This window comes from Humulus lupulus, chromosome 5 (assembly GCF_963169125.1).
Source record: "Humulus lupulus chromosome 5, drHumLupu1.1, whole genome shotgun sequence".
Lineage (NCBI taxonomy): Eukaryota > Viridiplantae > Streptophyta > Magnoliopsida > Rosales > Cannabaceae > Humulus > Humulus lupulus.
In genome coordinates, this window is record NC_084797.1 from 165497190 (window position 1) to 165523361 (window position 26172).

Sequence of the window (26172 nt, forward strand, 5' to 3'; positions counted from 1 at the left end):
GGCCACCAGAAGTACAGGAAGAAAAATTTAAGAAGAGTATGAAAGCATCGAAACTCACAATTGTGGACTTTGCAACTGCAAGATAATCAATAGAAACCCAAAACACCTGGGAACATAAACTTATCAGAAAATGAGAAAGAAAGCAACAAAGTATCACATATATTAATTTCAAAAGTAACAAATCAATTGCAGAAAAGCATTGTGCCAGATCCATATTTATGTAGTATTGAAAAAGAAAGATTCACTAATAATTTACTGAATGTGTTTTTATTAATTGTTGTACACAGTATTACTCACTATTGTAAATATGCCTTAGTTTCCTGATCTTGTACTAGTTACCTGTTGGTGTCTATAGCCCTTGTTCTATAAGAACCCATGTATACCTATATTTTCTGAGTTAAGACAGCTAAAGTTTACAAGAAGTATGGTAAATGGTTAAAAATATAAAGAGAATAAAATCTACTTAGAGGCTAGATGCAAATGACTATTCTTTGCCTACTTTACATTTAACAGGTCAATCAAAGATGTGGTCTTCAACTCCACACAGGAAAAACCAAGGATGAAGGATGTATGAAGTAACAGAAACTAAAAGCCACATCATGAACTTAGAATATTAATGCATTAAACAAAATTGAAGGCTAAATTTTTGCCATAGCCAGTTCCAAAGAAAAAAGCAAAACCAACCAAAAAAATGTGTTGCATTAGCATATTTGCAAGAAAAATTACCTTCTTCCATAAAGAAGTCGACAATGACATTGTAGCCTTTCCAGAAGTGGAGAACGTGATTTAGAGCCATTACTAGAAGTCTTAGCACATTACGACACAATGTATACATTGTGAGTAGAACACTCAACAACCTCAAAACAACATAAATTTCAACAAATAAATAAGAAACTGTATAAAATAATATAATATAATAAACCTTCGTATTTCCTTGCGTGGATTGTACACAATAAGATCTATCTGTGACATAACATAATCAAAGTTCATTCAAGGCATTCAGCAAGACTTGAATTGATTTCATTAATTTATTAGACTTCGTAAAAATATGTTCTTGAACCTACATATAAAGAAATGACAAAAAATTCAATTCATTTCCTCCTAATAATGAGCAGATGTAACATAATGCGGCATAAGACCAGTAAAGGTTCACCCAATAACAATCGAACAATTTCCCAATATGAATTAAACATCTACCTAAAATGTGCTCAGGTACATTACATTACTGATTCTGGATCAACTAAAGTAAAAAAACGAATAAAAAAATAGACCGAGAAAATTAATGAATTTATGTTCCGTCTCTAGAAGTAGATGAATAAGGCAGATTCAACTTTTGTCAAAGTTTATAAACTAGATTATTGTAAAAATAAACACATAAACATATCATGAAAATGAGATTTTATATAGATTGTTGACTCTGATAAACTTGTTTTAATAATTATTTTGTTTCCTAGAAATCAAAACTAGAATAAGTTGCTTAGAGTTATCTGTTTCCTTTATTTAATTTCATACAAAGGTCATTTATTTTTAAAAAATAAAAAATTACGACAATCATTCAGCATTATTATAGTTTCAATACATGAAATGACAGAAAACAAAAAATAAACTAATGAAAAAAGAGAAAGAAGAAAAAAAACGTACAAGGATATAAATTGTTGAAGATCAATATCTAAGTCTCTCCTCCCGACTAGATTTACAAAAATACTTGGTAATAGAAGCTCTGCAACTTCAACTTTCAAAAACACAATCTCCTGGCATAATCTGAAAGCAGGAAATACAATCTAATAAATTTGTTGTTATATTATTATGATAATCTTGAAGAAAAAAATTTGACCAAAGACTTTTTTATAAATTATAATAATAAATCTAGATATACCACATAAACTTCAAAAGAACATATATACCTTAGAATTACATCTGTGCAATAGCCACAAAGCAAATGAGCAAGCAGACAAATCCATGTCTCAAATGTTTTACCATGTGTCACCCATAAAGTTGAAGTACCCAATGAAATTGCTTCCACTTATAAGAAATTTAAGGAAGCACTAATTGTGTATCGAACAAACATAATCAATTAAAGCCAAACTGAAAATAGCAGAGAGCAGAAAAGAAAAACAAAGAAAAGCACAGATACATTGATTTGATTTTTCTCTTAAGTCATTAGAAGTTGAGGAATACCAAGTAAAAGCATAAGAAAATAGCTTTGGTTAGAAAGAAGCAAGAGTATCTTTGAAGTAGTTTACGTAGAGTTCTATTCTTTTTTATTTTTGAAAAAGAGATAGAGACCTTAGTTAGAGACTGAGCCCCTCTCAACATTATTGAGAGCCCTCACTTTTGGCGGAGGAATACCGTGTTTACAAAACAATCACAAAAAAAACAAGCCACCAAAACCCCACAACAGACACCCACCCCCAACTTTAAAGCCAACTTTAAAGCTAGATATAAGCCACAGAGAGGCCTTTAGTGCTGCTGCAAAGAATGTGAGACACCATTCTGGATTCTTTAATTATAATATACTTAATAAGCTAGCTATAATAAATAAAAACACTTAGTACCACTATAATAAATAAGAGTTCAAGCAAGAATTAATACTGAAAATTTATTAGGATCGCCACCATAGATCACCTATCTTAGTTAGCTAGTCTACTAATGACATGAACAGGCTTAGACAGACCTAAAACTCAAACAGTATTGGTATTCACTCAAATAACCTTACAAATAAATAAAGAAAGCTTAATACTACCTACTCAATTAAGCATACTCTTATGTAGAACTATAATCCCTTTTCCAACATCCTAAGGACAACCTTAGAATCTAAATAATGCTAAAATTTGAAATTATATAACAATAAATCAAAAAATGTGGATTATTAGCACATCAAATGCATCTATACTCCAATTTCATTCATTTAATATTTTGGTACCACACTTGAGATAAGAGATGTCATTTCAAGTATCACTCACTTTTGATTTCTATATATTAGTACTCACACTGTAAATATGCAGTTAAGCAATTATAATACAATAATCCATAAAATCTAAAAGCAAAATAGAGGTGGTTTATGATGAATGAAGATTTTTAAATTGAGAAACTTGTTCCTCGGTCAAATTTTTCGAACATGCCACTGTGAAATTTTTCTCTACTAGAAACTCAAGCCCATATGGTGCGTTGATGAGATGATCTCCATTTAACATCTCACCAAAAGTTTGCTTCTTTTCCTTGAAATAATCTGTCATTATGATAGAGATACGGAGAATTTTTTTATATATATAAAGGTTATAGAAAACATATTAGAGGAAAAGAAAAACTTAAATTTAAGATGAAAATACCTGGTTTACAGAATGGAAGATCAAAATAGTGGTATGTTTCACTGAAAATAGAATGAAAAAAAGAAGAGGCAAAAAATGCATAATCCATTAGTCAATCCAAAGTGAAATCCCTATGCATCTCAGCTCACAAATGACTTTCAAAAGTTCAATAATAGCATTTGAATTAGTATGAAATTTGTACAAGAAAATTTATTCCTAGTGTTCAAGTTATGTATCGATGTCCCAAAAAAAAATACAAATTATACAATAAAACCACGTATATTGATCATAATACCAACTCAAAATTAGTTAACTAAAACTTGAACACATTTCAAATCCCACCAACTTGACAAACTTGAACACATTCACAAATGAAATCACAATACAGAAGGGCATTGGTAGTTACAAGTTAAATTTCTAAAAGTAAAGACAGAGATGAATGAACAGTAAAATCACCTGGGATTTTGAATGGGCCCCATTTTACTGACATATAAAGGAACAGAGTCTCCAGCTTTATAGCTTCTGTAGTTAATATCAGAATCAGATCTCACTTGGCTACCACCACAAGCACAATCCATAATTAGAGTACAAAATATAATAAGAAGGAAACCTCACACCACTACTGTCCTCAATTATGGGCCTGCTCCTGACTCTAAGATAAAAATCAGTGGCCTTGGCATGATGAATTCAAATCTGATGAGACGCCATTACGAAAACACACCCCTCAACTTGCTCGAACAGAATTGAATTCATTACAAGACCTCCGTAGACTCGATAATTTCGAAGCCTGTGAACAAACAATGCTCTAACACAGCCAATTAACCTTACCTCGCAAGAATCAAGGTCCAAAATTGTAAACTCACCAATCTCGGAACCATTGAATTTAATCACCAAAACCTTGCCCGTCTTGTTTCGAAACCCAGGCGAATCCGGAACCGTGTAGCCCATTTTCTCTAGTTTTAAAATTTCAGCCTCTTTCTCTCTATTTGAATCAAGGTCGGGGTCTTTCTTCAGAGCTTTGTTCTTGAAAGAGAATTTCTTTTTGGGAACTAGATCAAAGCTCAAACTGTCGAGGCTTGTGGGAGAAGGAGTTGCTTTTGGGTTCCTGCTCCAGCAGTTCAAAGGAATGGAGAACTTACGGGATGGGCAGAGGAGGCGGCTGGGAATAGTTTAGGTTGTGGATTAGGGATTTAGAAGATTAGATGGGGATGGGGATTCAGATGATTTCATTTTATTTTGGTGATATTAAGTTTGCCGCTTCATTTTGGCGCCTACAACCTTTTTTTTATTCCGTGTTTTTTTTTATAAATGAAACCGTGTTTTTTTTTTGTATGGGATGTAGTTACTTATTTTATTAATAACACTTTGAATATATGTCATTTATTTACCGTAATATATGCTCATAAATGTTGTAGTATTGGTGGGGTAAGCGAAGGGTCAGTTTCCTAAGTTTACTTTATGCTGGTCGCAGCAAAGTAAACTTGGGGGGCAAATGTTTACCAAAAAACGGTTGCTCATGACGTGACAAGGATTACTCACACGTGGTTGACACGTGGCAGAGTTGAAGCGAAGAAGTGTTGTTCGGTTATCGACCAGCTGCACATTGCTTCATCAAGACTAACTATTAGGTACGACTAGGCTGGTCGTATGATTCGGTTTATTCCCTTATGAGATTGTGATCTTGTGATAATTATATTTATTATTTCATCTTTATTACCTTGATACACGGATATTAAGGAGAGTTAAGGCCTAATCGCCCATGTAACCCCCCCTTGAGCCTATAAATATGCATGAAATAGCTCAAGGAGGGGACTTTCGATCTTTGAATCTTTTTCCTGAATATTGAGAGAGAGAGAGAGAGAGAGAGAGAGAGCTATAGTGCGATTATCCATCGTATTATTGTAATTCTCCCAAGGTTTGTGAAACTCAAGAACCCTAGTTCTTTAATCATGGCATTGGGACTCAATATTAATAATAGCACTAAGTGGACACAGGTCATTACCATTCTTTGGGGCCGAACCACTATAAATTGTTGGTGTTTTCTTATTTTCCATTAGATTAAACTCTTAATTGTCGTCTCATTTCCAGTCGTATATTTGACTCTGTGTCGTTGGCCAAATCGAGGGTCAACAATAATTTTCTATCATTATAAAAAAAAATATTACAATTTCCTTACTCATATTGTATTTTTTTTTAAATATTATAAATCTATATATTTATATAAACGAGAGCATCAAGAAGATGATGTGTCTTCTTAGTTTTTCTAAAAAAAAATTAAATCTTTTAAATCTATTTATTTATATAAAGACACTCTAAAATTTCTCTGAATCACTCTATCTATTTTCTCATTTTTTATTCAACTTTTTATAAAAGCAATATATTTTATTCTATTTTTGTAAATATTAACAATAATAATTAACTCTCTTTTATTTTATTTTATGTAAAGAACACCCTAGATTAATACTTATAAAACATTCGCATAACATAGTTTATAAAAGAATACCACTCATTATCAAAGTCTCAGTGGGGACTTGCTTAAAACCATGCAAGTTGGCGCCATTAGTTTTAAAAGAAAACATAAATTTTTATGCAAAGTTTAAAAGAAACAAAATTAAATAACTGAGTCCCACTGATAATTTAGGAAAGTCTCTTAAACAAAACATAATTTAAATGGCGTTCTACGATGATCGTTTTTCCGTCCATAGGATTACCCCACACCATACACCCCATGATGATAGAACTCCTCACGTCACCACGCGTGCCATAAAGAAATCTTATTTAATACCTAGAAGGAAAGTAAGGGGGGTGAGCTAAAAGCCCAGTAAGGAAGTACAAACAATAAGCAAGTAAGAATACAACAAATACAAACACTAACGTTCATCTAAAACATCATGGCATATCATAACATAATCGTAACATATCATCATTGCATATCATAACGTAACTGTAACATATCATCATATCACAATCATACAGCATACATGATGAGCATGGCTCGCTAGTTGTCCATGTCACCCTATGAGGTAAACAGGAGTCTCTAGTCCTTGAAAAACCTCGGCGCGTCCGCCCTAGGAGTTACGTCTTTAGCTATAGTAACTCGTTCGATGTATTTAACATCGTAATCTATTTGATGTATCTAACATCGTAATCTGTTTGATGTATCTAACATCGTAACTTGTTTGATGTATCTAACATCCATACACATATCATATTCAACATATCATCACATTATGGCATTCATATTTCATAACAATTCATTCATACAACAGTCTTACCATTCATAGCATAAAATCATAGAATCTATCTAACTTCCTTACCTCAGGTCCAAGCTAAGAAATTTTCATAATCTTTCAACGAGCCTATATCATAATCAAAAAAACATTTCTTAGGTTCATAAAATTACTATTTTGCCCTTCCATACAACTTATGTGTGCATGGGTCATGCACTCATAATAACAGTTACACGTAACACGCAATTATTCTTAACTACACATAAAGCCATAAAAAGAATAATTCTCATTTTACCCATTTTACATGCATGATCTTTCTATAAAAACCACATAGTTGAATAATAAACATAATTTTGGACGTAAAAGTGGAGTTGCATGTAACATGCATACGTGGGAACATTACGTAATTGTGACGTTTTTAAAAACGATAATTCTACATTTCTTACTTTTATTGATTTAAAAATCAATAGACATATAACATGCTTTATTTTTCTTAAAATTTCTAAGTTGATTAAATTTCTCAAAACATTATTTTATTTTATAAAATAATTTGATTTAGCTTAAAAATAAAATATGTGGCAATTTCATTCATTAATCTCAAATTACAAAGAATTAACCAAAAACTTGGAATTAATTAAAATACCTATTTTTAATATGTTTCTTTAGAAAAATAAATTCTATCATTGTGTTACATAAATGATGTGAGAAAATATATTTTTAAGTGTGGAAAATATATTTTTATTTAAATTATTTAAGACTTAGTTTTATGTAACATAAATCCATATGTGACAATTAAATAACCATTTTTAACATTTTTAAAACAAACTTTCAGCCACCATTTATTTTCTTCAAAAATCACAAATAAATAGAATCTAAATATTTTTCTCAATCAAAATAAAGGAAAATCATAACTTATCAAAATATGCATTCCTACCATTTTAAAATACCATTTTTCAATATTACCATAACTTAGGAAAAAAATAATTTGTTCCAAAAACTCATCAAATTCATTTTAGTGAAACTCACTTCACATTTTCTTACAAAAATTCCAGCAACTATTTTTATCTTTAAAAATCACCATATTCAATTTAAAAACTCATATTTTCTAAAAAATTCAATAAAATTATGTAGGTAATTATTTGAGTAAAATATCATTTTAATGGGACTTAAAATACCTTTTTTAATTTCATAAAATTAACATAACATCAAGGACATTACTTATGCATGCAAATCATTTTTTTATCAAACTTTTACCCAATTATTTACAAAAATCAGCAAGCTTAATTTCTCATGAGATTCATCTTTTATCCCAAAAATTTCACATAAAATCATACATGTCCAAAATCTCATCATACTCTTATTATATACATAATTCTAAGAATATTACTAACATATTCACATGAAATCTTATAAAACCAATTTTTCTATTCCATTGAATCTACACATGAAATCCAACAACAATAACAATGGCAATAACATACATAAATTCATAAACATCATATCTCATAAACATGCCTTTATAATAACCCTAACATATTTCTATCATTCCTCCTTTTATGCATAACAAGATTCATTGGTACAAAAATCACATACTTCTTATCATATTTCTAAAATCATCATTTGCCATTTTACATAAATCAAAGATTAAAAAAAAAATAACCATAGCAATATAAACATAAAATATAACCTCATTATAAAACCTATCAAATCCATTTTCTCAATCATACCCATGAGCCCTTTTTAAACAAATCATATTCTCTTAAAAATACAAATCATAATCATCAATCCTACAATAATCAACCATTAGCATCACCATCAAAAACCTCAAAGATAAACCCATCAAAACCAATATATAGGCTAAGAAAGACCATTACCTCTCTTGATTGTAAAATCAAGAACACAATATGATCAACACCCAAACTTCACACCCCTTGTTCAAGCCTAGGGTTTTATTTGAAAACCACCATGAGGAGGAGAAAGAATCCAATCACACATAACAAATAAACAAAGTCAATAACATATAATCAAGAAAAGAGATTTGACAAACAAAAATACAAGAAAACATACTCTAGAATTGGTTCCTCTTCACCTTCTTCTTCTTTCTTCCTTTCTTTCTTCTTCTCCCTCTCTCTCTACACGCCACCCTCTCTCTCTCTCTCTCTCTAGGTCACGGCAGCCACAAGGAAAAATGCCCTCCTCTTCCTTTCCTTTCCCCTTTATTCAACTCTCTCAATAAAGTCTCACCAACACAAAATGGTAAGTTTCCTTTTTCTATTTTATTTTCTCATAATTTCTTTTATTTTTCTTTTATTATAAAAGATTGGAGTCAAATAGTAGTTTCCCAAAATGTCTATCCTCATCCAATTAACTTTTATTCTCCTTAGAAAATAATGGAAAAAAAAAGATGTCACTCCATTTCCTACACTACACGTCCACTACTTGCCATATCATTTATTTGTTTTTATTTATTTATTTAATTTCCTACTTATTAAAATAAAACTACCCAAAAATATCAAATAAATGGCAATTATAAAATGTGTAGAAAATCCACACATGTGCACCTTATTACCATATACTAGCACACACTAAAACACTAGGGTGCATCACTATCTACCATGCACCTTAGTGCATTCAACCATAACTCACATAATTACCTCAATTGTCACACTTATTTAAAATGTAACACTAATAGTAAAATAAACATGTTACATAATTAATCACTTATTAAATTAATTAACCAAACAAACAATTAACAAATTTAAATTCAAAAGATTATACCAAACAATTCTAACAATTAAATAAAATAATAAACAATCAAATAAAACAAACAACAACTAAATTAAATAAACAACATTTAAATAAAACAATTCATCACACTTAACAATAAAATAAATCACAAAAATTTAAATAATCTAAAAAAAAAAATTGGTGCACTACATTTTAGTTTCTAAATATCTATCTAAATATAATAATAAATTAATTACTGTTAACTCAATTTTTTTTTATCTTAGTTTCTAAACATCTATCTATATATAATGATAAATTAATTAACTAATTTAAATAGAGATATTTAAATGAAATATATTTTTTTAAATATTATAATTAAAATGAAATGTTCATGCATATATAAATATATATATTTAAATGATTTAAAAATTAAACTACAACACAATTATATAAAAGAAAATATATTCTGATTTATTCTATTTTAGTCAAAAAAAAAAATTCCGAAAATTCAATACGAACTCTTTGTTCGATAAATTTTTAATAATTTATTTTACCATTTTAAAAATAAAGAGTCAAAATAAGTAACCGATCAAAATACATGTGGTTCAAATAATCTATCTATATATATTCTTATTCTTAACGTTTTGACAAAACACGAAGTCTAAAAGTTAATTTTTTTAAAATAAAGGGTCCAATCGAATAATCGGCTAAAAATGAAGGTTCATAATGGTGTGATCCCTTACACAAAACATATTATATATATAATTTACTTTTTATAAAGAATTTTTAACCTTTTGAACATATACATGGTCCAAAGGTTAATTTTAAGAAATAAAAGTTCAAAACAGGTAATTAGTCAAAATAGAGTGTTCAAATAATCGATCTATCATTTAATATTTTTAACCTTTTGATAAAACACGTGGTGTAAAAATTAATTTTTAAAAATGAAGGGTAATCGACCATAATAACCCTTGTAGAAAACATAAATTTCTTTATACATAATTTAGACTTTTTATAAAAAAAAAAAAAAACATGCAAAGTGTATAATAATAATAAGTATATGGATAAAATTACGTGTACAACAAGCTATTTGAACTTTGTTTTCGACATTTTCATTATTTGTTATACAATGAACACAATCATAAAAAAAAATCGAGGTCAAGACACGTCCACGTGTCCATATAAGGAACATGTTGTACAAGTAGGGTGAAAAAGATTCTTTACCACACAATCTTCCCAATAAAATATAAAAATATAAATTTTTTAATCATCACAAAAACTGCGTGAAGCACGGTTATATTTTCTAGTTTTTGAATAAATGATTATTAAATAATAATTAAATAAAAGTGGTTAAGACACATATCCCTGAAAAATGGGATGTGCTACACGCCAATCACAGTGCAAGCACTGGGATTCGCATGTAACAAGGTCCAAGACCAGGTCATGATTTTTTTTTTATTTGATAATTGATTTATAATTTGAATTTTGATCTTATTATTCTTTTTATAAATCTATTTGATAGAAAATTAGTTTCAACACAACAACAAGATTCTAGAGAATTCTAAAGCTTTTCACATAGAAAAAAATATATCGTATTATTTTTCTCTATCCCTAAAATTTGTCTCAGACCTGAAAAATTCCAAAATCTCATGTGTTGAGAATATCTCATGAACCACAAAATTCCCACCATAACTTTACGTGCCCACACACGTCTTGAGGTGTAGAGATACATCTTGGAAGATCTTGGTCTGAGTATTTTGGAGGCTGCTTTGGATTGGATGTTCGTTGGAGATACAAAAAGACAACGAGGAATCTTGATAGTTCTACAACTGGTAAATATCTTTTCTTTCTCATTGATTAATGTACGCATATTAATGGATTATGTTATTTAAAGTTTGTTTAAATAATTTTTTTTTAAATCCCTTGGTCCACAACCCTATGCATTCCGATGCGCACATGGTAAACCAGTTACCAACACGGAGGTCCTCTCTCGTGCATGTTATGGCTCTCGTTAATCTCGAGTGAACAGCTTATTTTGCTCAGACGCTTGTAATGGCTCGCCTGGAAGGGCAAGTTGCTTGTGTTCACCCGATCGCCTATAATGGCTCTCATGTTTTCGTGATGAGACCTGGGAACCAATCGTAGCCCCTTGGGTCCTTTGTAATAAGTGTCACTTTCTCATGATCGGTTGGCCTGACCTAACAGGCTTCACCATTCAATATTAGACCTTATAGGGGGTTTGGAGAAATCATGATGGTTGTGAGAATGTCTCTTTTGATTCTCCTTGATGGTGGCCTCACCAATTGTGGCCTCGTCGTCTGTGGCCTCACCATCTGTTGCTTCGCTATTCATGGCCTCGCTAATCATGGCCTTGCCGTCCTCATCGTGTGCGGCCTCACCAATTTTGACCTTTCCGTCTTTATTGTCTGCGGCCTCGCCGATCGTGGCCTCATCGATCACGGCCTCATCGTCTTCGTCATATGCGGCCTTGTCGATTCTAGCCTTGCCGTGTTTGTCATCGTCACCGATTGTAGCGTCGCAGTCTTCATCATCTGTGGCCTCGCCGATTGTGGCATTGCCATTCATGGCCTCGCCACTCGTGGTCTTGCTGTCAGTCCATTCAAACTTTTTACTTCCACTGAGGAGGTTGAAGAATAGGATGCGCTTATCTGCGGACTTTCAGATGGAGCGACTTAGATCAAAGACTCTTCTGGTTAGGATTTGTCATCCTTGGTCTTTTCAAGGGACTCCAAGAACCTTGATCTTGTATGGGTTTTCTTCAATCCCTATAGAATTGATGATGCGTCATGAGAACTTTCCATAAACGACTCTGAAATGCCATTCTTGCGGGTTTAGCTTCATGTTGTACCAGAGAAGAATGGCGAGAGCTTCCCCTAGATCAGCGACGTGCCCCTTATCTTTTTTTTAACTTCACTAGCATGTTGTCGACGTAGACTTTTACTTTCCTTCCGATCTGGTCCTTGAACACTATGTTGACCAATCACTAATATGTGTACTTTGGGTCGAGAGGCATGAGCTTGTTGGAGTAAGCATCCATGAACAATAGAAACTCATGGCCTAAGGTTGCATCGATGATCTAGTCAATTCGAGGGAGTGGAAAGCAATCTTTGGGGCACGCTTCGCTGAGGTCGCAAAAGTCGATGCATGCTTTCCAAGTCCCATTCGGTCAGCGAACGAGCATCGAATTTGTGACCCATGAGGGGAGAAGGCTTCATGAATGAAACATTCTCCTCCAACTATTGCACTTCTGCTTTCAGTGCCTCATATCTTTCGGCACCAAGTGATTGTCGCTTTTGCTAAACCAAGGCGCTTTCTGGTCTATGTTCAAGGCATGGCTTCTGAATGAGGGGCTACTGCCAACTCTCTTTTGCTTTGGGCCTCTCTTCAGGATATATTAGGATTTAGGTCACTGCCGACAACACCGTCGCCAATGGCAACCTTGCTAGGGGTGGCCTCGTCGGTCATGGCCTCGCCTCACGTGGCCTCGCCATTCATGGCCTTGCCTTTTTTGGTCTCGTCATCCGTGGCCTCGCCAATCATGGCCTCGCCGTTTGGAACCTCTTCCATCTCTCTAATCGCCCTTCTGAGCTCCTCAATCTGGGCAAGGAAGGGGTCATCCATGGTCTCGCCAATCATGGCCTTGCCATTTGGGACTTTGCACATCTATTTGATCGCCCTTGTAAGCTCCTCAATCTGGGATGGTCCCCTTTCTCTTCCGTTCGAGCGTTCAGATGGTCACACAGATTGTCTATATCCTCGACGTTTGGCCTTGGGTGTCACCTCGTCAGTCATTCAGACGTTCGCACAGTTCAAGGCCATTCCTAAGCTCTATTTTTTCTCAAGGGCGCGTGAAGACACTGTTAGCGTCAGCACTGTTAACTTCCTCACCTCGCCCACATGGTTGGCTATGAAGTGAGCAACTAACCAAAACTCCACCAGGGGCGCGCGCCTGGGGTGGTCGTTGACCTCTCTAGTTTGGAGGCTGAGAGGGTCGTTCCTCCATGGATCGAGATCTATCAGAATTCACTGTGCCCCTAGTGACAAGCGGTTGATTGCTCCACCCTATCTCCGTTCATGGATGGGGTCACCCTGAGGAAGCTTGGAGACCCTCACTTCCATGCGGATGACCGTTTCGAAGCTGAGGGTCACCTCTTTCTTGCACTACTCCATATCTCGTCACTTAGCATCCATCTCAGCTACCGCAGCAATGTTCACGACGGGCAGTCACGCCATCTCCTTTCTTAGGGGGGCGACCTTCTCCCGAGCTACCTCGTACTATTGGGGGATGTGGTCACCATTGCCTTCTTCTAGGTTCTCACGAGAATCTTCCTCAGCGTTCCGAGGAGGAGGAGGATGAGGGTTTGGTGGGACTACAGGGCTGTTTTCTTTGGCTGGACCACGCCTAGGTGCCATGACCAACGAGGGGGTAGACAACCTTGGGTGGTAGGTGAGGATATCCTACTCCGAGACTAACACTCTCAATGAAAGCACCAAAATGTTGAGTCTTTTTTTCGTCAACTTGCACAGAGCAATAAATGAAGAGTTATTTTGTGTGTAAAATCCCAAAATAGAATCTCAGTTGTGAACAGTGAGCCAAAGAAAAGAGAAATAAATGCGGTAATAAATGAAAGAGACAGAGATTTATAGTCGTTTGATTCAACCCCAAAAAGATGACCTACGTTCACTTTAGTCAATATTATTTGTGATGAACTTTGAACCCTCAAGAACAAGTACACTGAGTTTGATCTTGTTCTTGGGGCAGTTACAGTAATGGAGAGTAGGAGCTCTCTCTGAAAATGAACAGTTACTGACTTGATGAGCCAACTAGCTAGATCCATCAGTCAGATCCCCCTCTTGCATTTGCACTATTTATAGTCACGGAGATGAGAAGGGTTGATGGTGGCAACTTATTTCCCGATTAGGCTAATTTTCAGTATACTTGGATGAATGCAGGTTTCTGTCTCACCAAAAATGGTAATCCGACATGTCCTATTCATGTAGAGGGCAAAGGCCTACTCTAGTGCGGAAGATGGCTAGGGTGGTGAGTGCCACTAGCAATTGGCTAGTGCTCCTGGCGATTGGCTAGCGCGACTGGCTAGGGCAATTGGCTAGCTCGATTGGCTAGGGTCATTGGCTAGGACTTCTCCCTCCTACGGTTGACGAGGTCCGTTTCCACATAAGTGTTGAGGGAATGACGAGGTCATCCTTCTAGGTGAGTGACGTTGATTGCGATGTCTTTTCACTTCACCACTTGTTTTGATACGTCATCAGCTTCGCGGGCGGCCACATGGCAATGCCAAAATTTGGGTATAACATAATGTATACATTTTTAGAGATTGAAATCTTACTTTAACAAGTTTTAATATATTTTTTTGTTTTAATTTCTTTATTTAAATATTTAAAAAATATATTATTTATATGAATTTTTTAGAATACGAAAAAGAAAAATGTGAGCATAAGTTGAAAAAAAAATATATTCTATATTATATTTTATTAAAAAAGGGGTGTCTTAATCAAATTTTGGGGTGCAAATATGATACCCATTTTTATTTGATTATTTTTATATTAATTTTATTATACAATATTAATTTAGTATTTAAAAAAGGGAACTTATTCTATTTTGTTTTATTTTATATTATTTAATCTTTATTTTTCGTAATTTAATATTACAATTCAAAATCACAAATACAATTTCACTTTACCATTTTGAGTTTTCATCTATTCAACTCCTCTTCTCTGTGACGTCAACTTTCTCCTCCCTCTTTCGTCGAACCTTTTTGCAGAGAGTCTCTTATTCAGTCGTCTCATCTTCAACTCAAATTATTTAATTATTTATTATTGTACTTATTTTTTTACTATATTTAAAAAAAAATATCAAATCGTGTCTATTTTTTTCTTTGTCTGGTTAAGTAACTAATTACTTTCACATTTACACATATATATAATAGAAAACATAACCGCGCTTTGCACAATTTTTGTAATGATAAAAAAAATTATATTTTTAAATTTTATTGGGAAGATTGTGTGGTAAATAGTCTTTTTCACCTTACTCGTACAACATGTTCCTTATATGGACACATGGACGCGTCTTGACCCGATTTTTTTTTATGATTGTGTTCATTGTATAACAAATAATTAAAATGCCGAAAACAAAGTTCAAACAGCTTGTTGTACGCGAATTTTATTCATATATTCATTATTATTATACACTTTGCATGATTTTTTTTTTATAAAAAGTCTAAATTATGTATAAATAAATTTATATTTTATGCAAGAGTTATTTTGGTCGATTACCCTTCATTTTTAAAAATTCATTTTTACACCTTGTGTTTTGTCAAAAGGTTAAAACTATAAATAGATAGATCGATTATTTGAACACTCTATTTTGACCGATTACCTATTTTGAACTTTTATTTTTTAAAATTAACTTTTGGACCATGTATGTATTCAAAAGGTTCAAAATTCTTTATAAAAAGTAAATTATATATAATATGTTTTGTGTAAGGGTTCACACTATTTTGAACTTTTTTTTTAGCTGATTACTTGATTTACCCTTTATTTAAAAAAATAACTTTCAGACCTCGTGTTTTGTCAAAACGTTAAGAATAGGAATATATATAGATAGATTATTTAAACCACATGTATTTTGGTTGATTACTTATTTGGACCATTTATTTTTAAAATGGTAAAATAAATTATTAAAAATTTATCGAACAAAGAGTTCGTATTGGATTTTCAGAAATTTTTTTGACTAAAATAGAGTAAATCATAATATATTTTCTTTTATATAATTGTGTTGTAATTTAATTTTTAAATCATTTAAATATATATTTATATATGCATGCATGATTCATTTTAATTATAATATTTTTTAAAAAAATATCTCATTTAAAAAGACATTTAAATATTTATATTTAAATTAGTTAATTAATTTATCATTATATATAGATATATGTTTAGAAACTCAGATAAAATAAAATAGATTTAATAGTAATTAATTTATTATTATATATAGATAGACATGTAGAAAATAAAATAAAAGAGACTTAATTATTATTATCATTATTTTTTTAAAATAGAATAAAAATATATTGTTTTTAGAGAATTTTGAATAAAAATATGAGAGAAACTAAGAAAATAGATAGAGTGATATAGATCAATTTTATAGTGCCTTTATTTAAATAAATAGATTGTTAATATTTAAAAAAATTAGAAAAATTAAGAAAACATATTGTTTACCGAGTTTTTCAGAAACCTTAATAACAAAAGATTAGTGAGCTTAGAAGAAAGGATTTATGGAATAAAGACAAGGTTTTTACGTGGTTGGGGCGTTAATGAGCCTTAGTCCACGAGACAATTGTATTAGAGCTTAGAGAATCTATAACAATGGAGTTTTCTACAAGTTTCAGCAGAGTAACTGCGTACAAGCCAGAGATCTCCCTTCCTCAATCCCCCACTACCTGTATTTATAGGTTTACGGGTGCACTGGGCTTGGGCCGGGCTGACCCGGGCCCAATAAGGGTATAAATATCGCTGACTTCTCTAATGGAAGCCCAATACAAAAGATTAAAACATAGAAAATACACTAATTTGAGCCCACTGGACCAGCCCAAATCACATCTATCATGCGACAAATTGGAGCTTTGGTCTGGGCATCTCGGGTTACGAGGAAGATTCAGGGGACAAGATCGGTCAGAGCAGTGGCGGCGCAGGTCTGAAACAACGACATACAATCCCAAGGTAGCCTTTTTTGTATGTGAAGCGTGGGGACAACCCCCACAATTCATGGGACAAAGTCAGGGTCACGGACGCTATACCTTGCCAACCTCGAACAATCGACCCGGGTTCGTTTACCCACGTCCCCCTCCATCCGTCAAGGTCCCGTACCGTTTACCAGGGGCCCGGATCATTTACCAGGGTCATACCGACTCCCGATCCGGAAGCCACGCTCATACCATCTCTCGTATGACCATCCCGGACGACACTCCCCGGATGCCCTTTGGGCCTCATCTAGACTTGGGCTGCCAACGTCTATTTTACTCTTTGCCAAACGGGCCCGGTTTGGGCCCAAACTCACTCGGGCGGCCCACGGGCTTGAAGCGTGGACCCGGGTGCCCTGAAGGAAACGAAGATAACATTTACCCCCTAAGCCTTCGCCTGGGCCTGTGCGGTGGAGGCTTGTCTCAGTCCCGAATCTTCCCGGCATTTCCCGGTTCGTTTCTAAAGTGACGGGTCCGCGGCAAGGGGCATTACGTGCTGGACGAGAGTGGTTCTACCGCCTGCCACGTTGACCTGGACCGCATCCAACGAGCCTGGACCATTTACCAAGGTCCGAGTTCGTTTACCAAGGCCCCGGTTCATTATGAGGGGTACACGTGTCCCCTAGCAATTGTCGTATTGATGGCACTTGATCCTAAAAGGTCAGTAAATACCTCAAGGGTCACTATGCTAGGGCTATCATGTCAGCTCGGTTCACAAAGCATCCCATTCGCACGGATGTTTCCCATTATTATTTCTACGACAAGGAGGACCGTAGGATGGGGCGACCTTTGAAGTGCTCCTCTTTCTAGGACGTTGGATCAGAGCGGCGCGGATCGCGCCTCGGGGTTACCGTGATCCAGTACTCGAGTGGATCCATTAATGTCCCTGCACGATCCTAGACCGTCTGATGGGGGGGGTCGATCCCAACCGTTAGATCAAAACCAGCACTTTGGCTCTTATAAATACCCCCCAGGCTTTCACTGTCACCGGACAACCACCAATTTTCACGACCAGCAATTTAAAGTAAGCTTTCCTGATTTTCACCTTTACACCTCCATATATATATAGATTTTATGTTATTTTGCTTATCTGCTTAGGCTGCTAGACCTTGCATGTGCTTAGAATTAGAGTGTTAGGGAAAGACAACCTGGTCCGGGCTGCTTTGGACCCCTTCGGGTTCGGGTGGTTCCCGGAAAAGCGGCGATGGGCCGGCTTAGGAGTGTAGTCTTTCTTTTTTGTTCCTGATTAGGATGTTGTGAATCCCTGGTGATCCCGGACCTAATTTGGAGGGGACTCTTCCAAGCAGTTCATAGGAGAGCCACTGTACCTTAACCAACCTTCTTGGGTTTTGGTACTGACTACTTGGTTTGTTTGTTTTATTCTGTTTTGCTCCCAGATTATTAGCCATGACCTCGGGCGTCACCCTTCACTCGGAGGAACAAGTTAACGCGGCCCCTATCACTCTACCCGGGCCCAAGACTCCCAAAGGCAACAGGTGGGAGATGGACGTGGTGCCAAACCTATTCCGGAACTACCAGATGCTATACACCCTTAAGAAGCGTTTGGGCATGGAGTTGACTCCCGGAATGTTCCATAACCGCCTGGCTAGGAGAGAGGAGAAGGCCCACACCTCTGTGGGTGGATTCGGGGCCTGGAGCGTAGGCCACATCAGTGCGGGAGCCATGCTCCTGCTCCACGACTATTTCATGCGATTCCTGACGTTCGTGGGGATCGCACCTTTCTAGCTTGTGCCCCAAGCATACCGACTGCTTACGGGATGGCGTAACTTCTATGTCACGAAGGAGATCCCGGAGCCGACCTCAGCAAAATTCTTGTACTTCTACAAGTTGGAGCCACAAGTCAACGTCAAGGACAAGACCCTGGACGGCTTCTACAGGCTTAAACCGTGGGGAAACTACCCTGCTCCTACCAGCACCTGGAAACATCCCCCGGACGTCAGACATTACTGGTTCATGATGTCCGGGTTTCTTATAGAAAAGAACCCCACTCTGATGCTGGACTTCCAGCGAGTGGGTAAGTGGTTTCCCATTCCCTAGTTTTTTTTTTCTTATCTTTGTCCTCTTTTTTTTATTTTTATTCTCACCTCATCATCTTGGGTGGCAGGACCCTATGCCCAGACTCCCCTCACCCAGTTCATCCTGAACAGGAAGAAATTTAACTCCGAGCTGAGCGCGGAGGATTTGGACGTGGGGGGCTACGTCAACACTGACAACCTCCGAGTGATCGGGATACTCGCGGCCCACCAAACGACCAAGGTCCCAAGCCTCCGGGGGATACAATGCGAGAAAGACCCCACACTGAGGGAGGAGCTGGCCCTAGAACACATCAGGGCTGTGGAGGTCGTGGCACTGGCGGACACGGCCAAACGAAAGAGGGACCAAGCTCAGCAAAGGTAGGCGGCCACCTCTGAGGAGCTGGAAGCCCTCTTCGACGAGGCACAGCCAAATACGAGGACCCTCAGAGCTAGCGTATCAGGGCGAGGTAACTCACCTTTGATTTTGACTTATGCTCCCCAAGTTGGGGACTTAGTTAGGGATAGGCTAGCACACCGAGGCCTCGTGTTTGGGGCTGAAGGGGAAATGAGACCTTCGTCTCCCATTACCGTAGGCTCGGAAATCCTCAAGTACTTGTCCGGGTTCCTTCAATACGGGAACTTTCTACACCTGGATGACATGGGGGACCGAGTCAACTCTTTTGCCTTAGGAGAATTAAGTCAGGTCCGGGGCCCAGATAAGGGTGCATCCCGGATCACTTTTAGTCTTGATTTCCTTCTTCGCTTATTCATTTTACTAACTCTTTTTTGTTTGTGATCATTTCAGAAGACTCTAACATGTCCAACCCTGTGGACAAGATGAAGTAGGCCCTCGAGATCCGGGCCGCCAAGGTGAGGGTCATGGCCAGGAAAGCCGCTAAGAACGCGCCTAAGCAGACGCCAGTGCCAGAGCTTCAATCCACCAAGGTGGCCCTAGCAGCAGTTCCGATCATGACAGTTGACCCCGCAACTGTCCCTCATCTTCCCACTCACCCTCCAGTGATTGACCTGGAGCGGGAACCAACGGCGAGCCAAAGCTCCGGGAAACGAGCCGTGGAAATGGGTGTGGCGGAGGCGGAACCAAGAACCAAGAGGGCCAGGAATAGCCGCGTTGGTTCGACCGGGGAGTCATCCAGGGAGAGTCGCCTTGCCGCCAAGGAACTCCCGGCCGCACCGACTCTCCCAGTCCATCCGGCCTTACCTGAGAAGGGGGAGGCAGTCCTGCGGGATGAGCAGTCCAAACTAATTTCCCAGACCTGGGAGAGTGGTCGGGAAAGAAGGGAGGAGGTTTACAAGGCCCTGAAGATTCATCATCAAGTCGAATTTGCTGAGCGTCCGACAGCATTCAGTGCCCCCCAGCCAATCGTGGATCGGCTGGTCGCCGAGACGGGTTTCCGCCCCAAACTGGGGCAGGACACGGCCCCGTTCACGGTGGACTTACTGGACCAGGTGGAGAATACCATGTCCAACTAAAGCGGTACGCCACCATCGCCAATCAGGACATGTTGTTCATCTCCCAAGCTCTCTGCCACCAAGCCACTGCTGTAAGTTTGCTTTGCATCTTCTTTTGCTTTGTTCCAGGATGCTCTACTGGCCCACCGGAATGCCGATCTGGCGGCTGAGGCTGCCATGAAGATGGAGACGATCCAGCTGGAGCTGGAGGCGCCCGTGAACCAGCGGGAAGCCGCCAAGGAGGCCCTGGTCAGGGAGACAGCCCAGGCCAACACGGCCCTGGCCAAAATGGTTGCCCAGGCCGAAGCGGACTGCGCAGAGTTCGCCCAAGTTAAGTTCCAACTTGAAGAGGCTCTGTCCCGGAAAGAAACCGAAACTGGTGAGCTGGTGGCCAATCTGGAGGCGGAGCTTCTTCGAGTAAAGGCTCTGCAGGAGGCGGCTGTATCTCAATCCATCCAAGACTGGGAGAGGGTCAGCAATATGGAGGCCCGGGTCCATGAGCTAGATGACTTGATTCGCAAGGAAGTGAAGGCGCATGACGAGACCCGCCGCGAGAAAGAACAGGCGGATGACTTGCTAGCAGTCACCTTTGATGAGGCCATCTACATGGCCTGGGTCCAGGACAAGAATATGAACCTCTTGCTCTACCCTGACCCGCTGCGAAGAGATCCAAATTCGAGCCCAAGGAGAAGGCCGACGCGAAGCCTCTAGATGATGAAGAGGCGGATGGAGCCATCCCAGAGGCATAAGGACTTGGCGAAACCGAGACCTGGGTCTTCTTTTTGGTTTTAACTGTGTAATACTTTTACAGACGCGGATGCATCTAAGACGATTTCTTGTGTTTTACCCATGTTATTTTTTGCATATTGCTTTCCTGTTCTCATTCGTTTTAGCTTTCTCTAAGTGTTTTACCACTATGCATGAATGAGCCGAGTGTTTGGTCCCGGTTCCAACGGCCGGGAACTCTCCTGGTGATCCGTCTTCGGACCTCCACGGCCTGGGCTGGATTACTCCTGCTTTTAACTTATCAACTTGCTTTAATCCTGCTGCTCAAGTTCCAACGGCCTAGGCCATTAGGGAGTTGATAATTATTCCTGAATTTCTTTGCCCAGTTCCCCGTGTTGAAAGTTTGACGATCTTGACCGTCAGAGATTAGCTTATTAGCTTATTTTGAACCCTAGGTTAGGTTCCCATGGCCTGGGCCATTTCTAAGACTAAGTTTAGACAACTTCTACCTGGGGTCCGCATTCTTATAATCCTATGCTGTTGTAGGAATGACGCAGAAGGGTATTTAGTTATCTGGGACCGTGTGCGATCAACCAAGTTTTAGGTATTTTATATTCTCGGGACATGCATGTCCGGACCGGGGCCAGGCCTGAGCCTTAGGTCCTATATATTGTACCCCTGGACCGCGTACGTCTGGGCCGGGACCATGATAAGGAGGTTCATCAGCTTCGGGCGCTAAGCTGGGGCCTAGACCAGAGCGCATACCTCTTGATCGTGGTCGAGCTCGCTAAGGTAGCATTTTTTATCGTTCTGGGACGGCCCTCCTAGATGAGGCTCGCCTAAGATGGTGGCCACATGGCCATCTACTCGGAGGGGCGCGGTCCCGGATGAATAGGGCATTCCAGGCCCGGGTGCCTGCGCAGCGGGGGCCCCCTAAGGGGCCTGCGCTGCCAGACCCTTTGCGTACCCTCCTTGAGGCGGATACGCTCTGGGTGCACCCGGGACCGTGGACTGTCCGGGGACTGCTGACAGGCCCGGAACTCCCACGGGTAACCTGATCCACTGGTGGAGATGCCCCAACTTGATCAAATTTTCGATCTCATCCTTGAGCTGTCGGCATTCTTCGGTCGTGTGGCCCACCTCCTTATGGTAAGTGCACCGCTTGCTAGTATCTCTCGGATTCTTTCCTCCTTTGAACATGGGGGTTGGCTTCCGGTAATGAACTGCCCTTTCCGTGGCTAGGAAGTTGTTCTTCCTGGTGTCCACTAGGTTGGTGTACTCTGAGTATTGGGGCTCATAGCCCCTCTAGCCCTTCTTAGCTGGCTCGGACCGGTTTTGGCCCTTACTTGATCTTTTCCCTCGGGAGGGGTTCACACTCGCCTCAGTTCCTCCCGCCTAGGACGGCTGGGCTTCGACAGGGGCAGCACTGTACCCGATCAGTGTGACTCCGTATTCGGAGAAAGGGGTTGGCTGGGCCAGGGCATACCCCAAAGAGGCAGGGCCATATATTGTGGGCGTGGCGAAGGTCATCCTAGGCGCGGCTGCCGATCCTGGTGCAAGCAGGGGAGTGACGTATTGCTCCACCGGAAACTGCACCCTGTATCCCAGAAATGCTTGGGCATTGGGCTGAGGTGCCGGCTGCCATTCGAGCGCCTGGATTTGGGCCTCTTCCCAATTAATAAATCCTTGGGCCCTCCTTATGAACTCCTTTAGAGTAGCCGCCTTGCTACGCTGCATATCGTCCCAAAGGGGGGATCTGGCTCGGATCCCGGATTGCAGCACCACCACTCGTTGCCCATCGTCCAACTTGGTCTTGGAGGCCTCTTTAGTGAAACGCTGGATGTAGGCTCTTAATATCTTCGCGATGAGCTGTTTAATGTTGGCGAGGGCACTGATTTGCATGTTCATTCTCATGGCGGCCACAAATTGCTTGCGGAATGCCGACTGTAGTCCTGACCAGGATTGGATGGATCCTGGCTTGAGTCTCTTCCACCATTCTTCTGTAGGCCCGCCTAGAGTGATTGAAAAACAGAGGCACTTGCCGTCGTCGTTGATATGGGCCACGGTCATTAATCGGTTATACTGGGACAGATGATCCCTGGGGTCGGTGTTCCTGGTGTAGGCGGTTAGACTCGGCATCTTGAATCCCTTGGGGAGAACGGCGCCCAGAATGTGACTCGCGTAGGGTTCCTTGTCCTCCTCGTCGAAATCGATGTCCGTTCCTTCCTGTTTTCGGACCAAGCGGCCCGTGACCTTTTTCAAGGCGGCCAACTGCTCCATGAGCTGCCTAGCCATTCCTCCTGTCGTTGAGGTTATTTCTAAGGTCGCCATCTCGGGGGCGGATCTTTTCCTAGCGGCCCCGTTCCTTTCTAGCATTCAGCCCGTCGCGCAGGTCTACCCGAGACCTATCGTCCCCAGAGCTGAGGGCGTGATGCTCGTCGTTACGTGGGCGCTCTCGGCGGCTTTTGTTCACTGAAGCACTGGGGTGTAACGTGTTATATTATTTCATATAATATAATATTATATTAAATAATGTGACAAAATGTGATTTGTCACACCTTGTAGCATATTATTGAGAGTCACAAAATTGGACACATGTGTGAGCCTAAATGTGACATATTTTGGAGTTACAAAATCAGTTACAAATTTGTAACTCCTAAATATTACCCAATAATGTGTATATTATATGTTACACATTTGAGATTGGATTTCATAAAGCCATATGAGAAATGGCTGATAGAGATGTGATTTTAACTCCCATATTGTGTATGGAAGTTACAAAATCAAGTGGGAATAAATTGGAACGTTTTGGAAAAAAACTAAAAAATTGGTTGCTGAAAATGACCAAGGGCCACGGCGCTTTGTTTCAAGCGTCGCGGCCCTAGTGGCTGACAGCTTCATACAAATTCGGTTTTTATCCAATTTTGAACGTTTCCAACAGCCAAGTAACTCCCAAATCTCTATTTTAATTCCATAAAACATCCAATTAATCATTGGTAACAGCCATGGGGTTGGTGGAATTTGAAATTCAAAGGGTGTCTCAAAACTCTATAAATAGGAGCCTAATGCTCACTTGTAAGACACGCCATTTTTTCATCCACAAAGCACTTGGCTGAAAAATACACCTTGAGGCTTGATTATTCCAGAGAGATATTTCCTTGAGAGATCCCTTAGTGCTTAGAGAATTGGGGGAAATAAGCTTTAGGACAAAGGTTTTGAACCTTGTTCAAGTTGGTGTCCCCATTACTCTACACTTTGGTTGTGTGTGAGTTTGTGTTTTTCATTGATCATTTCATTCAGTTGTTCTTCTTGTATTATTATTGTTTTGAGTTTGTAATCCTCTTCTTCTATTTCTATTTACATATTTATTGGTATCTCTTGTTTTAGAGTTTTAGTTCTAATAATTCTCTTCTTTCTCTCTTTTCTACATTTACTTGTATTGTTGGTCATTGAGTTGTAAACCTATTTATCTATCATCTTGTCCATTGTATTCCTTGCATAGAGTTGTATTTTTAGTTTTTCCACTTTTCCATTGAGCAATAAAATATATTCTATAACAATCAAAAGCTTAGTCCTATTTGTTTCAATGGAAGGGGAGACCATCAAGATCATGAACCAAGACCTAGTGAGGTTGGATAGGTTTGATGGATCCAATTTTACTAGGTGGCAAGACAAGGTGAAATTCCTTTTGACAACACTCAAGATAGCCTACATCCTTGAGTCATCCTTGGCACCTCTAGCCGAGCCATCCAACAAAGACACTCCCGAGGAGGTGGAGAAAAGAAGGAAGAGAGAAGAGGACAACCTTCTTTATAGGGGTCATATCCTTAATGCCCTATTCGATAGGCTATATGACCTCTATACCAATACCAAATCCACGAAGGAGATTTGAGATGCCTTGGAGAGTAAGTACAAGGTTGAGGAAGAAGGTACAAGAAAGTTCTTAATTTCTCAATATTTTGAATTTTCTTTCATTGATGGGAAAACTCTTTTACCTCAAATTCATGAGTTACAAGTGATTGTGAAAAAGTTGAAAGTTCTCAAGATTGAGCTTCTCGAGGCCTTCCAAGTTGGTGCAATAGTGGCAAAATTACCACCAACTTGGAGGAGCTATAGGAAAAGAATGAGGATTACACTTTGGAAGAGATCCAAAAACACATTAGAATTGAAGAGGAATCGAGAATAAGAGACAAGGGTGTGAATGAGTCTAAAGATGAGACTTCCAAGGCCAATGCGGTTTCACACAAGCATCCAAAGGGCAACAACAGCAACAAAAAGGGTAGTGGGAACCCTTTAGGTCCAAAGAAAGATCATGGACAATTCAAAGACGTGAGAGGTCATTGTTTTGTTTGTGGAAAACCCGGGCACTATGCTAGAGTATGTAGGTACCGAAAGGACCCACATGAGAATGAGGTAAATGCTATAGAAAAGGAAGAAGAGATCCTAGCATGATTACCATGTTTATGTGCCTTGTTGGAAAAAAATTTATTGTAATAAAGCTTGTACTCTTAAAAGCTATCAATAAAATTAAAGTATTATTCTATAATAATTCTTTATTTTTCTATGAGACATTTGTGTGAGACATAAACAAAGTTTCAAAATGAACTTGTTAAAATAATAGGTAAGTGTGTAGACCTATTATTTCATAATGTGATTATTTGTTTGAGAAATTCTCACATTACACTCGTGTTCACATTTTATTTTGTGAAATATATAAAAGAAAGCAACCAAGTGAAAGTTACTTTCAAATAAGTGTGTCTTGCTTTAGCAAGTAATGAATCAAGATAAACATTGAGGTTTTTTATCTTGATCTATTGAGTGTTTATCATGAAGCTTAAGGACTCACGACAAACTTTGAGGATCATAGGTCTAGATTTATCTTGGAGGATAAATG

The 26172-nt window shown here is 38.5% G+C and overlaps 1 protein-coding gene across 3 annotated transcripts; it reads right to left on the reverse strand.

Moving 5' to 3' along the window:
* Positions 1–1374: 1374 nt before the first annotated feature.
* On the reverse strand, positions 1375–4256 carry LOC133833822 (transmembrane 9 superfamily member 4-like). Of its 3 annotated transcripts, XM_062263463.1 has the most exons (4): positions 4137–4256; positions 3330–3370; positions 1905–2022; positions 1375–1761 (listed from the first exon to the last, which is right to left on the reverse strand). In XM_062263463.1, the coding sequence occupies exons 1-4, from the start codon at positions 4184–4186 to the stop codon at positions 1518–1520; spliced, it is 453 nt and encodes a 150-aa protein (XP_062119447.1). In that variant the 5' UTR covers positions 4187–4256; the 3' UTR covers positions 1375–1517. The 3 variants fall into 3 exon arrangements, 2 of the variants coding, with proteins under 2 accessions (XP_062119447.1, XP_062119448.1); XR_009893148.1 differs by lacking the exon at positions 1905–2022; XM_062263464.1 differs by lacking the exons at positions 1375–1761; positions 1905–2022 and adding an exon at positions 2943–3229.
* Positions 4257–26172: the final 21916 nt, after the last annotated feature.